Below are 14,281 nucleotides of genomic sequence, written 5' to 3'. Positions count from 1 at the left end.
GAGAAGGAATAGAGAAATGTGGTCAACTATGGGTAGTCTTGAAAACAAGATAAAATGGTTGCAGAAAATATTCACACGGCGTAAGACACCATAAACGGGGAGGTATATATTGATCCCGAATGCGTGCTTTTATAAATTTGTTGATAATATTATTATCTAAATTGTTATGTAACATGTTTTAAAATGTCTTGACAATTATGTATTTTTGTAGAGATCTAAAGATGATAATCGGCCAGAATTGTTCGGGATCCTATTTGTAATTTTAACAATTCTCATCTGACATGTAGAGGCTGTGTGCAAGTTCTATTTTTCAGTTATGGAGCATTAATATTTGTTATTTTCATGCTAAGGATTGTATATTAAAGTATCGAAAAGTTGTAGTGTTATTCGATACGTGCTACATATTATGAATTGCAATCCAGAAAGTTTCTATGTATTTGTAATGCAATATGATGTGGACAATGCTTTTAGAGTTTATAAAATATACATGCTTGATTGCAACCGGTAGAAAATGCAAACAAATGGTTGTTAAATTATCGACATTAAAATTTGAAATTATAAAGTATACTGCTCGGAAAAGCCAATTATACATCTATTTTAAAAGAAAAATCAGCCTTTTCTTGGTTTTAGTTTGGGTTAGAAATATAAATTATAGTCTAGAAGCTTGTTATCTTATTAATTTGTATTTCTAATTACACATGTGATTTGCATTAACCGTAAGGGAAAAAAAATACAAAATGTGAAACATATTAAAAAAGTTAAAAAAAAATGCAAGGATTCAAAATACAATTCACATGCAAAAACAAGCTAAGTGGTACACTGCGATAAATTGCTCTCAACCTTTCACTTTGGTTACAGAAGATAAAAGGTAAAGATACAAAAAAATGCAAGATTCAAAATACAATTCACATGCAAAAACGAGCTAAGTGGTACACTACGATAAACTGCTCCCTACCTTGCACTTTGGTTACAGAAGAGAAAAGGTAATTAACACGGGTTGTTGAATACCAAACCTGTGTGACAATGCTGGAACTAAAATGAAAGGGAAAAGAAGAAGCAACCTCACAGGTACCTGCAATACTTCATTAAAAGAAGAGAAAACAAGGCATTTAGAGACAGAAATGCAGGGGAACAAACTCAGCGAATAGAAAAGGCAACCACAGGATAAAAAGAGGGCAAACACCACCAACATTCCTCGTCGCCACCACAGCAACTGTCTGCCCTCATCGTCGCCAACAACAACACTGCCAACAGTGGGGTGAAGCGAGTGTAGCAAGGAAAAAATGCAGCTGAGACAACGAGAAGGAAGCATAGCAGCTTCATACAAAAAAAAAAGGCCACCACAACCAACCTGCCTCGCCGCCGCCACAACAACCGTCTGCCCTCATCATCTTCACCATCACAACCACCAATAGCAGGGATAGAAGCGACCGCTGCATAGGAAAAACATTGCAGAGGGAGTGAGAAGGAAGCAGAACAGCTTCAGACGAAAAACACAAGGCCATCACAGGATAAAAATCACGCACCACTACAAACCTTCATCGTCTCCACCATACAAACTGTTTAGCGTCAATTGCAGCAGCACCATCATTGGGAGAGAAGCAAGCAAAATATATTGGAGAGTGAAAAGAGCATGAACAGAGGAACACCATCACTGAAGTCAACCACCGTTCCCACCGCCAACCACACCTCGCGTCACCAAGGGTAACCTCCTCTGTCCTTTGCCTTCTCCTTCATTCGTCTGCTGATCACCATTGTCGGTCTCCACTATTCACGTGAAATGTGAACAGTGGACAGTGTATATATACTTTCATGCAACAATTTGTTTCAATATTTTTTTAGTGTGAATTAGTATAATATAATAGTTGTGTGGTGTAAAATTAATCATGCAGGTATTACATCAGACATTGCGTTTTATTTGGAAAAAAAAATTGTTTAACATGATTCAAGTGTTTATTTATCTAGGATTATACATATGGAAGAAGCACATTTAAATGCAATATTCAATGAAGCTCTTGATGATGATTATGATAATATAATGGATCGTGTTGTTGATCACATTAATTATTGTGGGGATGATGATAACGGTGGCTCGGGAGGGGATGGTGATGATGGCGCAAATGACGACGACGACGACAATGATGATAGTGATGATGATGAAGAATCGTTTTGGAAGCGAGAATTTGATAGGAAAAAGTTAGTTGTGTGCACAGCTAGGGCACTAAACATGTGTTATGTTAATCATATACATAAAGAACTATACATGGTTTCATACAATACAGGCATATGTTGGTTAATTGAAGTTTTACGAGGACATTGGCAATGATGTGTTAACATGTTTAGAATGGACACATCAACTTTGTTGAGCTTGTGCAGTGATTTAGAAACAACGTATGAGTTGAAGCCTTCGAGAATGATGAGTGTGATTGAAAAAGTTGCTATATTTCTATATACAATAGCACTAGGAGCTTCAAATAGGGAGGTGCAAGAGCGATTTCAACATTCAGGGGAAACTATTAATAGATGCATTAAAGAAGTCCTCGCAACCATATGTTTGTTTGCAATCGATGTCATAAAACTAGATGACCCAAGTTTTACAAGCACTCCACTAGAAATTGCAATGAATCCAAAATATATGTCGCATTTCAAGGTAAGAAAAATATTTGTGTTATTATTGTCAGTATTCAATTCAAAAATTGATTTATGAATGTTAGTAACGGCATCATATTGTCAATGGTTTTTATTTTTTATTTTTTTTCAGAATTGTATTGATGCAATTGATGGAACACATATGCGGGCTTGTATATCAACCGAAAATCAAATTCCATTTATCAGAAGAAAAGGTGTTCCAACTCAAAATATAATGGTGACTTGTAATTTTGACATGCAATTCACGTTTGTGTAGGCAGGATGAGAAGGCAGTGCCCACAATACATGTATTTTTCATGAGGCTATTGAGAATATAAATATAAAATTCCCTAAACCACCATAAGGTATGTATACAACATAACTTGTTATGTTCTTTGGTATAAAATTTGTTTTTTATTTAGTAATTACATGACAAATTTTGATGTTGTTTTTAATTACAGGTAAATACTATTTGGTTGATGCTGGATATCCAAATAAATATGGTTATTTAGGTTCATATAAAGGTGAGAGATATCACCTACAAGATTTTAGGCGTCGTGGATAACCTAGAAATCGGCAAGAAGTTTTTAATCGTGCACATTCATCGCTACATAATGTCATGGAACAATCTTTTGGAGTGTGGAAACAAAGGTGGAGGATTTTACAAAACATGCATGCTTATCTATACAAAATGCAAGTTGAATTTGTAGTTGCATAAATGGCACTACATAATTACATTAGAAAAAGATCGCATGATAATGTTGCATTTGCGGAATTTGATCGCAATCCCAGTTATGTACCTGATGACATTTTACCAGATGTTGTGGCACACTCTGAAAGCAATGGAAATAGTAGGCAAAACATGATGAATTTCACACGTGATGGGATTGCAGATAGTTTAATGGAACAATAAAGTAGAATTTATATAACGTTTTGTTTGATTAATGATGTAATAGCAGTACTTAACTCTACAATATTTTCAATTGCAAAACAAGAATATTAATATAAATCTTTTATAATTATTTTATTACCTCAATTTGAAAAGCTTGCTTGTATGGGATTATAGTGCTTTTCATTAATGAAGCAGTAATATAATATTTTTTTCATGTTGTGAAAAATTATTGTTGCGACCGACACACGAAAATGATATGAAAACATAGAAAAATCAAATTAAAAAATTTTATTCTGCAAAAACATTTCAATATTTTTTGGGAATGCAGTTTGCACCGCATAAACGATTGTCAAACACTTTAAACTGTTTTTTGTTCAACCTCAAATTCAACCACAGTTTTAACCAAACATATATTTTTCCAAACCAACCTCAATTAAAAATGCTTTTTTTTAAATAGTTTTTTTCAAATCACAACCACAACAGCAATCTCAATACCAAACACACTTTTAAAATCAGACTCCAATATTATCACCATTGCAAATTGATGTATATTATATTATGACTCAACCTAGAAAAAAAATATTAATTTCCTTCAATATCTTAATTTGTTTACCTTATAATTTAATTTTTAAAAATATATTATTTCCTTACTAAGTTAGGCAAGTCTATTTCTAACCATGCTTTTCCTTTGCATTTCATCTTCATCCTAATAGCATGCATCAAACTCATTCTCATTATATTAATGCAAATCTAACCATTTCATCATGCAAAAATTGCTTCAAAAAACAATCATTTTTAATATGCTACTTAAGTCTAACATCATGTAGTTGTTTTATATATTTAATCACAAGCAAAACCATATTTTTATTTTTATTGAACATTCATGAGCAATCTTTTATCTCCTAGAATAATTGGAAAAAACCCTTAACACTCGTAAAATTCTATAAAACTATTTTAAGAATGACCAATAATTTTAATATCAAATAAAAGTTTTGTTTTTCATAGTGCATTTCAATGAAAATCACAAATAAAATAAAATAAAATTTTAGAAAAAAAAAATAGAAGGGATATATACACATGGACCAAGAATCTAGGGCTTGTGTGCTAAGCCCAATAAAAATAAAGGCTAGGATATGTGAGTGCAAGGTCAAATCTGCTTACCTAGCTTTAATTTTTTTATAAAAAAAAATAAATAACATCTTATCAACCATCTATTTATTTTAAAGTAGATAATGCACTATTTTTCTAGTTTCAACTACTAGAACAATGATTGAAAAATCAAGAATGAGTTTTGAGATTTAAATAATTATTTGTAATTTATTTTTGTTTAAAAAAACTTTTATAATCTCAAAAATCCAATCCATTCCAAAACACCCAAAATTGTTTTTTAAAAAATCTCTCTATTCCAATTTACTTTTCCCAATAAAATAAATGGTAAATAAAACACACTTTTCTAAAACAAATAAAAGGTAAATAAAACACTTTGATTAAAAAAAATTTATCAAACAAGTTCAAAAATAGTTTTTTGAATTGTTACAAAATGACTACTCAGCAACTCTCTTCCTTTCTTTTTTTTTAAAAAAAAATAAAATAAAATTTTAGATCAAGATAAAAATGCCAAACTAAATGAGCTAAAAATAAATTTTGCAAAACTTTTGAGGCAACAAAAAGGCACTACATAAACCATGCCCTATATATATATATATAAAGAGAAACATTTTCCTCCTCAATCTCAATTTTGGTCCCCAAATTCTAATTTCAAACGCTAATATCAATTTTTTTTTATGCAATTGAGAATGTCCATTCAGTGAAAAAATGAAAAGAAATAGAAATTCGATGAGGCTTGCAGTTCCATAATTTCTTGTTCTCTTTTCTATGAGAATGTCCATTATCTCTTTTTCAAACTCATGGTAGAATAAGAAACTACCTATATTTCAATCTTTAAAAAGTTCCTTTCTTTAATTTTCTAAAAAGTGGAAATAAATAACCAGCTTCTTATACACCACACTTTCTTTCATCAAGGTGAATTTGGGTCCCTGGGACTCAAAAGGCCTCGAGCAGTCCTTTTCCTGGCTGCTGAGACAAACATCACCACCACCACTACAAATACTGGCTTTTTAGTCCTTTATTGTTCAAGGTCGCAATCTGATGGGCAATAAATAAGAAAAACAACCATGCTCTAGAATAGAATAGAAAACAATAAAATAAAATAGAAAACCATGTACCATATGATTAAACATCAAAGTTTGTCCGCGAACAATTTCACCCTTCTCAAATAGAAAAAGACCACACTACACATTTTAACAGCCACATTACAATTTGTAGTAGTGCCAAGAACCAGTTCTAATAATATAATTAGGATACAAACACTAGGCCTGGAATATTGAGTGTTAAACTTGGAATGAAATGGCCTTGCATATTGTTAGGAAGTTATTCACATCAAGGATTTATTTTCACAAAGAATTCATATGGGAAAAAATGACAAATAATATTATTACTAATAATGACGTAACTCGATCATCCTGACTTACCAAGTGGCTACAAGAGGTCAATGGAAAACTTCCAACAGCAAACTTAACGTGATTAAGAAAACTACTTTTGATTATTGATTACTATGCAAATGGATTCCCTCCAAAAGAAGCAACAGGCCCTTGTGCTTGAACATTCCTGTTGAGAAGGCAAGTGAGGCTGCCGCAATAAATTTACGATAACAAAAGCGCAACAACAATGACAATGACAGAAAACTCACAACCACCACCTACAACAGAAGCTTACCCTAATTGAGGGCTGGGTGCTTGTCCTGCCATATATGCTAATCCACCTACAGAAACAAAAAGAAAGATTGGATGAAATAAAAGCAAGTTGCATTGCCAGAGATGTATGGAATGCTTTCATAGTTGTGTAATGAGAAGCTGCGCATTGTTTTGAATGCTTGGGCAGATTAGCATCTAAGCATCCAACAAAATGCTTCGGTGTGGTGTCTGGCCATAATAATCCCCAAAGAACAAAAGCTGAAACAAACAAGAGTTTCTCCGGTTGGAATCAGTGGACAGCCTACCTTGTGGTGCAGCAGGGATATATGTCATCGCTAGATCTTGAGGAAACCATGGTTGAGTCACACCACCAAGGAAGTTGGATGGTGAGTTAGCGCTGGGCAGTGCAGCTTCCAAAGAGCTCATGTCCAAGAACTGAAATATGACACACCAAGATAACATTTAATAAAGGGGGAAAGTGATGATAGAATTCAGCAGAACAAAGCATCCATAAGACCTTTCAGGTTCTCTTCAGAAGACAATACAACAATTTCTTTCACTTCATTTTATTTTAGATAAGCATATCTAAAACAAAAGTAAACTAAATACAATCTTGTAAGATAAAAAGAGAAGGATGCAAGATGCATGATTACCAGTCATTTTTCTTTCTTTTTTTTTCATTGAGGAAGCATATATATCCTAGTTTTGGCAAGAAGCGCCTCATTAGAAGCATGATGAAACTTCACAAAAGTCTCACTTCAACCCAAACAATGTTACCACCCCAGAGCTAGAATGCAAATTACAATGCAACACAGCATGACTGTTACATATCCAAGAAAGTAGACAAAATACTACCCCAATTAGATTATTAATGTCATCTAGGATGTGTTTAGGAATGAACCTGCCATCATATGATCAATCACTTAGAAACATGATTGCCAAATATTATTACAAGAATTATTATTAACATTCAAAAAGAAATAATAGCACCCCAGCTTTATTAGTGACATTTTATTCTCAAAATACCTATTCATAGCTAATTGTTAAAAAATGCCACAGAAGTTAATACATCAAAATACTATTTGATGGTAGCATGAAGAATGCCCTTTAATGGAATAGAGTTTATACATCTTTCCTACCAACATCACTTAAAAATGATATAGCAACACAATCTCATGCTAAACAAGGAACTGTTGCCATTTCATAGGTTGATCATCTTATAATATCTTGCAAGGCATAAGGACAAAAAGCTTGGCAAGTAGCCCTCTTAATCCTATAAATCATGAAAAGATAGGCCAATGCAGACAACATACTCAAATTTGTGTTACACCAGCACATCAAACGGGTGCCATACAATTGCATCTGCATAAGAATAAAGATGTTTGTCCAGCAGTCTTTTGGGTACCATATTACAAGTTGACCGTGGTAGCTGAGGACACTATAGTCATCAACAACTTGCACACAAACCCCCAACCCCCCACCAAAACACACGCACACTCTCCTACTTTTTTTGAATTTGATGATTCTCATATTTGGTTTGCAATGCACAACAAGTGCACAAACAAAATTATACATGAACTAACAAACTAAGGCTTGAACATCGTAGGCTGCTCTTGATTATTACATGTGGTGGATCTGCAACTATCACCTTTTAATTTTAATTTGTTCACCCCTGGATTGGACATGATAAATTTTCAATATGCTTACATTTTCCACTTTCACTTCTAAATGACAAACCAACAGAGACAACAACATCAAATTTTCAAGGGCCTAAATCACAAAAGTACTACTCCCCACTGAATTACCTTCTCCTTCACAGAGCTGGTTACTGCTAATTATACTGATGAAACCCTAAATTATTAAGAGTTGTTGAACATTAGTCCATACTCCAATTAAATTTGACATGATGGTTACACGTAAAAAAATAGTGATAAATTCAAATTTATTTGGAATAATCACAAGCACTTGCTTAATAGCCAGCCTACAGAAACAGAGAGAGGAGTTAAAACCCTATATTCAAGTGCATAAAAAAACAATCTAAGACAACCCTTTCCATCACCTGAATATTTTCCCTTGAAATGGTCAGTAGCACAAACAAGCAAACATTAGAGGAGAGCTTATACAAGTATAAAACAGCATGATATGGATGACAAGAGAGCTAAAAGAACTAAGGAAATGATATGGATGATAGTGTAGACATTATTTCAGACAACATCTAGTCAAAGCACTTAAATACAGTATCAAGCACCAATCAGCAAATTGTTTTAAATATTTCATACCACATTGCTCGGCTCCAAATCAGATTCGTATGGTAGATCAAACGGGTTAATTGATTTATGATCCGCATGAGACTCTGTTTCTTCCTGTTGAAATAGATAGATAGATAATTCACTAATCTAAAATTATCATGGCTAAGATCATATTGCATAAGGCATAAAACCAATGAAAGTGAAGGTTACAAACCACCAAAGGATGTCCTGAAGGAGTATATGATGGCCCCGCAACAATATCTGTTGGTTCAGTAGGACCAGGAAGTACTCCATTATATGCAGTTCTTTGAATCCCATCTTTGTTAAAGTCCTGCAAAACACAGTTTATAAGTCTAACTTCGAAGAACCATAATATCTTTAAGCATTGTGAGGTAGAAACAACCTCTGAAGCTCCAAAGCCAAAATACTGATCAGCAGTAGGTGAAGGATTGTATAATGTTTGTGGTTCACTACTTTTCTTAATGCCCTCCAGGGGAATGTCTGCCACTGAATCATCAAACTCAAATGCACTCCAGTTCTGTAAAGCATAATTTAGCCATCAGCAAATAGAAACACCAGTTATTCAATATAGGACCACAAAACAGATACATGAAACACAGATTTACTGTGGCCATATATAGCATACCTGAGAACTTGTATTGTCAGTGGCTTGTACACTGTGCACATCACCAAGCCAGGGATCAAGAACTGATGATGAACTATGATCAACAGAGTTTTGAAAAGGTGGCCATTGCATGCTTGTATGTAATGATGGAACTTGGTCAAAATTTGCTGAACCTACATTGGAAGGTCCTGCTGAAGATGTAAGATTCTCAGGCCCCGGGGTGGATGCTATGGGCTGAGGACCATCAAAAGTTGCCCATCCTTCATTTTTAGGCAGTGAGGAATGTGGTGATTTTTCATCCAAGGTAGTAACTGACTGCTGCTGATAGCTACCACCAAAGAGGTCTAGAGTTGAAGGAAGAGAGGATTGGGAAGGCTGATATAAATTAATAGATGAAGCTGGGGGCACTTGAAACAAATCTACAGATTGAGCTGGCGATGTTGCTGGTAACTGAAACAAATCAATTGGTGGAGCCATAGGAGAGGCTGGTTCTGGAGCCACTGGTCCCTTGAAAAGATCCAAGCTAGCATGACTAGAAACAGATGACACTGGAAAAGCAGGCAAATTTTCCTGGGGATTTCCTGCAGCTTGCCCAGCTTCTGCAACAATATCCAGCAAACTTCCCGAATTGTATGACTTGATGGACACAGAAAGGCTATCAAATGATCCCATGCTTCCTAATGATGTAGTTCTCTGAATAGAGAGACAATTCAGTATCATTTGATAAAAAAGTGAGACTAAAGTAATCCACAAACAGTTACAAGGTAGGAAAAAAATGATGCCACATACAGACCAAATATATTTTTTTCCCTTATCGTGTACCATTAAAAGAGGGATCTAGCTAATGAGAACTAATCTATTGGTCCAATCCATATCAGCAATGCCTATTTTTCTAAAAGAACAATAAAACAATACCATCTATCAGTTTCCAAACCATTAAGGATCCCCCAAATATACAGGTGAAAGCAATCAGTGAATAATGGGCATACCTCAAAGGGCAATAATCACCCCAAGGACCTATACTCCTGTACATGGCATGAAAACCTTGCCTAGTTGCCAGTGGTTATTATACAATGTCAATTAATGACCTCTTAGCATTTTTTATTTGACCATAACTGATTTTCTGAACAAGTTTTAATTTACAAGGACAGACGGAATCAAAGACTTGTACATGTTGATATTCTTTGTAACTACAATTCTGTAAGCCTTCATACCCATTTTGTTAAAGTACAAACCTTCAAATATACAAACTTATAAGAACACAAGGGCACTCACATCTGACACAGATATGTATCCCAAACCTCCACCTATGTCCAAAAATCATAGCTAATATATTAAAACTTAAAAAAGAGACCTGGCATTTTAAACATTTTTAGTGCAATAATTAGCCTTACTGATTTGTTACTCCTAATATATAGTATATGGACTCCATGTCATATTTTTTGGCTAACCAATCATTAGTCCATTTCAGAATCACTTTGTAGGAATCCTAACATAAAGGTTACCATAAAAATACTGTTATTGCAATAACAAGATGCTATCTACAGCTTAAAACTGACAAAAATTATAGGTCTTTCATTTATCTAAATATGTCTAAAAGATAAAAAGAAATACCATAATATTCAGAACTGTGTTTGAAATAAATTAAGCTGGCATGTCATGCTATATTTGCTCACTAACTTAAAACTTTCATGCCACAGTTAAAGCCATAAGAAAAAAATTGGTGGCTCTAAATGTCCAATTAACATTACAACTGGAAATCTAAATGTCTCCACAAATTTTTTACTTAAAGGCATCTTTACAATTGGTGGCCAATGGTAATGAGTTCTACACAAGCAAAATCACAACAATGCTCCAGTATCATTACAATTGGTGGCTCTAAATGTCCAATTTTGTTTTGGATCAATAGGTTGACACAAGTAGAGATGTCTTAATACACAGTAAAACAAATTAAAGGCAAGGGGCTACACATTGTGTATGAAAATCACAACAATCCTCCAGTATCATTACCATTGGCATACATTTATATTAAAATCACCAATCACATGTTGCCAAACAAATCCACATTATTAGCATAAAAACTAAGTGAAATATGACCTGTGGATGTGGAATCCCATCTGCATCTCTTTTAAAGCTTGCCTCTGAAAATGAATTTGCCTTTTGATGCTTTACGTCACCGAAACCATCCCTTGAAGGCTGAATAGGTGGACTAAAAGCAATATCCTTCTGAAAATTTGGTGATTCTGCACCAGATCTGACTGGATCTCCACCACTAGACACAGAATAGTCTGAAACCCGAGAAACAGAACCCTCATTTGCAAACCTGTCTTCAAACATCCTTTCATTTAAGCGGGTAGGACTACAAATAAAACTAGCCATCTTTCCAACATTAAGACCTCGATCTGAACCAGGTTTGCGAGTAAGTGTGTTAGTTTGCTTTCCATAACGACGATCTTCATATTGAAAGTCATAAGGAGGACTTTGAGAATAAGAATGATAAGAGCATGCACGTCTTGTCTCATCTTCATGGCTTCTAATCCTCTGTCAACATCATTTATGAATCACACCTATTAGGCTCTTATTCAAGGCTAAAGAGAACTTGCAAAGAAATATAACAACATGACATAGATAGTCAAAGTTCATTCATTAAACTTTTTGAAATGAGTTACAACATCCCTATACATCCAACAAAAAAATATTTTTCATCTGCCCTTCCCAGAAGAGAAACAAAAAAAATCATTCTGATGTTCCAGGGAGATAGATAATTCTGAAAATCTCCATATTTTCTTTCCAAAAGAAAAAAAAAAAAAAAAAAAAATAGCCCGTCACACCTTTTCATACTACATCTTGAAAACAGGAATTGATTTAACACAAAACCTGAAGTGTAAATTTCAGTAAAATGTTACCATGTAGAGATATCAGTTGTTTACTGCGATGTTACCTGCAAATCTCTTGGAGGTTTATCAGAGGTATTTCCTCCAGCATATTTTTTATCCACATACACATCCTTTATAAATTCTCGCACTTTATCCACTTTACTGCAAGCAGAAAACACAATCAAAAAAACTTCCGTTTTTATCAACTACAAGCATAGTAGGACCACATAAAAGATGTTGCACCTGTTATCGGGCAATCTCTGCCTTTGTTGGTTCCAATCCTTCAAATATATTTCCCTTGCACGCTGAAAAGATTTTAATATGTCTGGTCAACATAACAATAAAAAAACCCAACTGTTCCCAAAGCCAACCAAAATTCACCACCACCTATACCTGATTGCCACCATTTTGGAGAGCTTCAACTTCTTGGGATGTGAACTTCGACATGGATACTGACTTCACACGATGAGTAAACTCTCGACTGTATAACATGCACATATATATATATATATATATATATATATATATATATATATATCAAAACAAGAAAATGAGTAGTCCACAACCCATGCATAAATGTCGGTTTCAGTCGAAAACGAAAGGCAATTTCACACCGACTACAAGGCATTGCTTCAAATCCAAACAATCACAGACTTTACTCATTTAAAAAAAAAATCATAAAAATACTATAACAAGCAGCAAGAAAACCAAGAAAGCAGAAGAAAATACTCACTGAATCCCACTGCATGTAGTACAAATGAAAGTCCAGAAATTAGTACAAACATACTGTGGACCCTGCATTTTTCAAATATATACAAAAATTCAAAACAAAAACAAATTCATCTAATTAAAAACTAAAAAAAAAACAAGAATTACCAAGCTATTGCAGTTGATACAGCGACGGTTGGGAGGAAGCTTCATGAGACCTCTAATTATCTTCTCGTTTCTCTCTTCTTCTTTTCTACTCCCCATTTCTCTACAGATTTCAAGACAAACAAACCCTTAACAAAGAAAATTCGAAACGTCCCCTTGCTTTCGATGAATCCAGAGCCTCTATTTTTAGAGAGCCCAGTAAAATCAATCAACCTGTGAAGAAAAACTGCGAGAGGGAATCTAGGGTTTGTTTAGTTAGAAAAAGGAAGAAGAGGAGGAACTCGATTAGTCCTTTTCCTCTTTTGCAAAATAAAAAGAAATCAAATCAGCTCAGCTCCACAGCATTTTATAATACAATATTATTATTTTTTTGTCATAAATTAAATTAAATAGAAGACAAGGCGACTTGATACATTCCCCTACGGATAAATGAATTAATCCATCCATAAATTTTATTTTATTTAGTGAGATATATGTGGGATTTTTATTATCAACAACGCAATAGAAGCCTATCTTTGTATGGTTGTAAATTAAAATTTCATATCAAAGTTATTGTAATACAGTGCCTTCAGTGCATGGGATGATTTGGCATGGACTGAATGTTAATTATTGGGTTTTGAAAAGTAAAGGTAATAGTAGGAGTTGCATAATTATAGTAACGTCTTTTTCGATAAGAGATGCTGCATGCTGGCTGCCCACCTGGCTTTAGTCCTTTTTTGCGATTTCATTTTTAGAATTAGTATATTAACTTAAAAAATTTAGCAGCATAATAACATTTGAATTATTTTTTTGAGATAAAATAACATATTTTTATCTTGTAGTACTTTAAAAATATAATATTTACTAAATATTATTATTTTGAAGCATGAAAAGATAATTATCTCATTTTATCTCATTTTAAAAGCATAGCAACTTAAAAAATCACAGTTTCAAAAGCATGTCATATTGTAAAATTTAAACTCTTTTTTAAATTTAAGAACACAGACAAATACAACATTCTTCTCTCACTAAACCTATATCCACACCCTTTCTTTCTCTAAAAAAACATCAATTACTTGTTTTTTACCCTTAAAGCATAAATAAACCAAACTCATTTTAGTTTTCAAGCATTCTATGATGTTTTTCTCTTCAAAATCTATCATTATCATCTTTGTTGCTCTCGTCATCCCAAACCTTTTTCTAGTCCTACAAGGAATGTAAATATACTATATCGCTATAAATTTGTGTTTGATTTAGTTGAAACGAAATCATGGTTTAATGTTTATATTGGATTTAGGGTTTGTTGAATTAGTGATAAATTAGCTATGAATAATATCAATTAGGATTAATTTGATATAATTAAACATGAAAATAAATTATATTAATTACAAATTAATTATTTCAAT

General features: G+C 33.6%; 1 protein-coding gene across 1 annotated transcript; it reads right to left on the bottom strand.

Annotated features, from left to right (window-relative positions):
* Positions 1-5,725: 5,725 nt before the first annotated feature.
* On the bottom strand, positions 5,726-13,312 carry LOC118042442 (probable ADP-ribosylation factor GTPase-activating protein AGD14). Its single transcript, XM_035050110.2, has 13 exons — positions 12,900-13,312; positions 12,757-12,818; positions 12,417-12,504; positions 12,267-12,328; positions 12,089-12,185; positions 11,245-11,688; positions 9,169-9,840; positions 8,926-9,060; positions 8,737-8,853; positions 8,553-8,636; positions 6,579-6,708; positions 6,296-6,341; positions 5,726-6,187 (listed from the first exon to the last, which is right to left on the bottom strand). Exons 1-13 carry the CDS (start codon positions 12,993-12,995, stop codon positions 6,133-6,135), a joined length of 2,088 nt encoding a protein of 695 aa, XP_034906001.1. The 5' UTR covers positions 12,996-13,312; the 3' UTR covers positions 5,726-6,132.
* Positions 13,313-14,281: the final 969 nt, after the last annotated feature.

The sequence above is a fragment of the Populus alba genome, chromosome 13, assembly GCF_005239225.2.
Source record: "Populus alba chromosome 13, ASM523922v2, whole genome shotgun sequence".
Lineage (NCBI taxonomy): Eukaryota > Viridiplantae > Streptophyta > Magnoliopsida > Malpighiales > Salicaceae > Populus > Populus alba.
This window is presented reverse-complemented; position numbering and strand designations above follow the sequence as displayed.

Excerpts from the sequence above, each read along its gene's own strand:
- LOC118042442 (XM_035050110.2), bottom strand. The coding sequence starts at position 12,995 with ATGGGGAGTAGAAAAGAAGAAGAGAGAAACGAGAAGATAATTAGAGGT. Across the intron at positions 12,505-12,756 it reads ACTACATGCAGTGGGATTCA|TCGAGAGTTTACTCATCGTG; the intron begins GTGAGTATTTTC and ends CATGTTATACAG. Across the intron at positions 8,637-8,736 it reads CTTCAGGACATCCTTTGGTG|GAAGAAACAGAGTCTCATGC; the intron begins GTTTGTAACCTT and ends CTATTTCAACAG.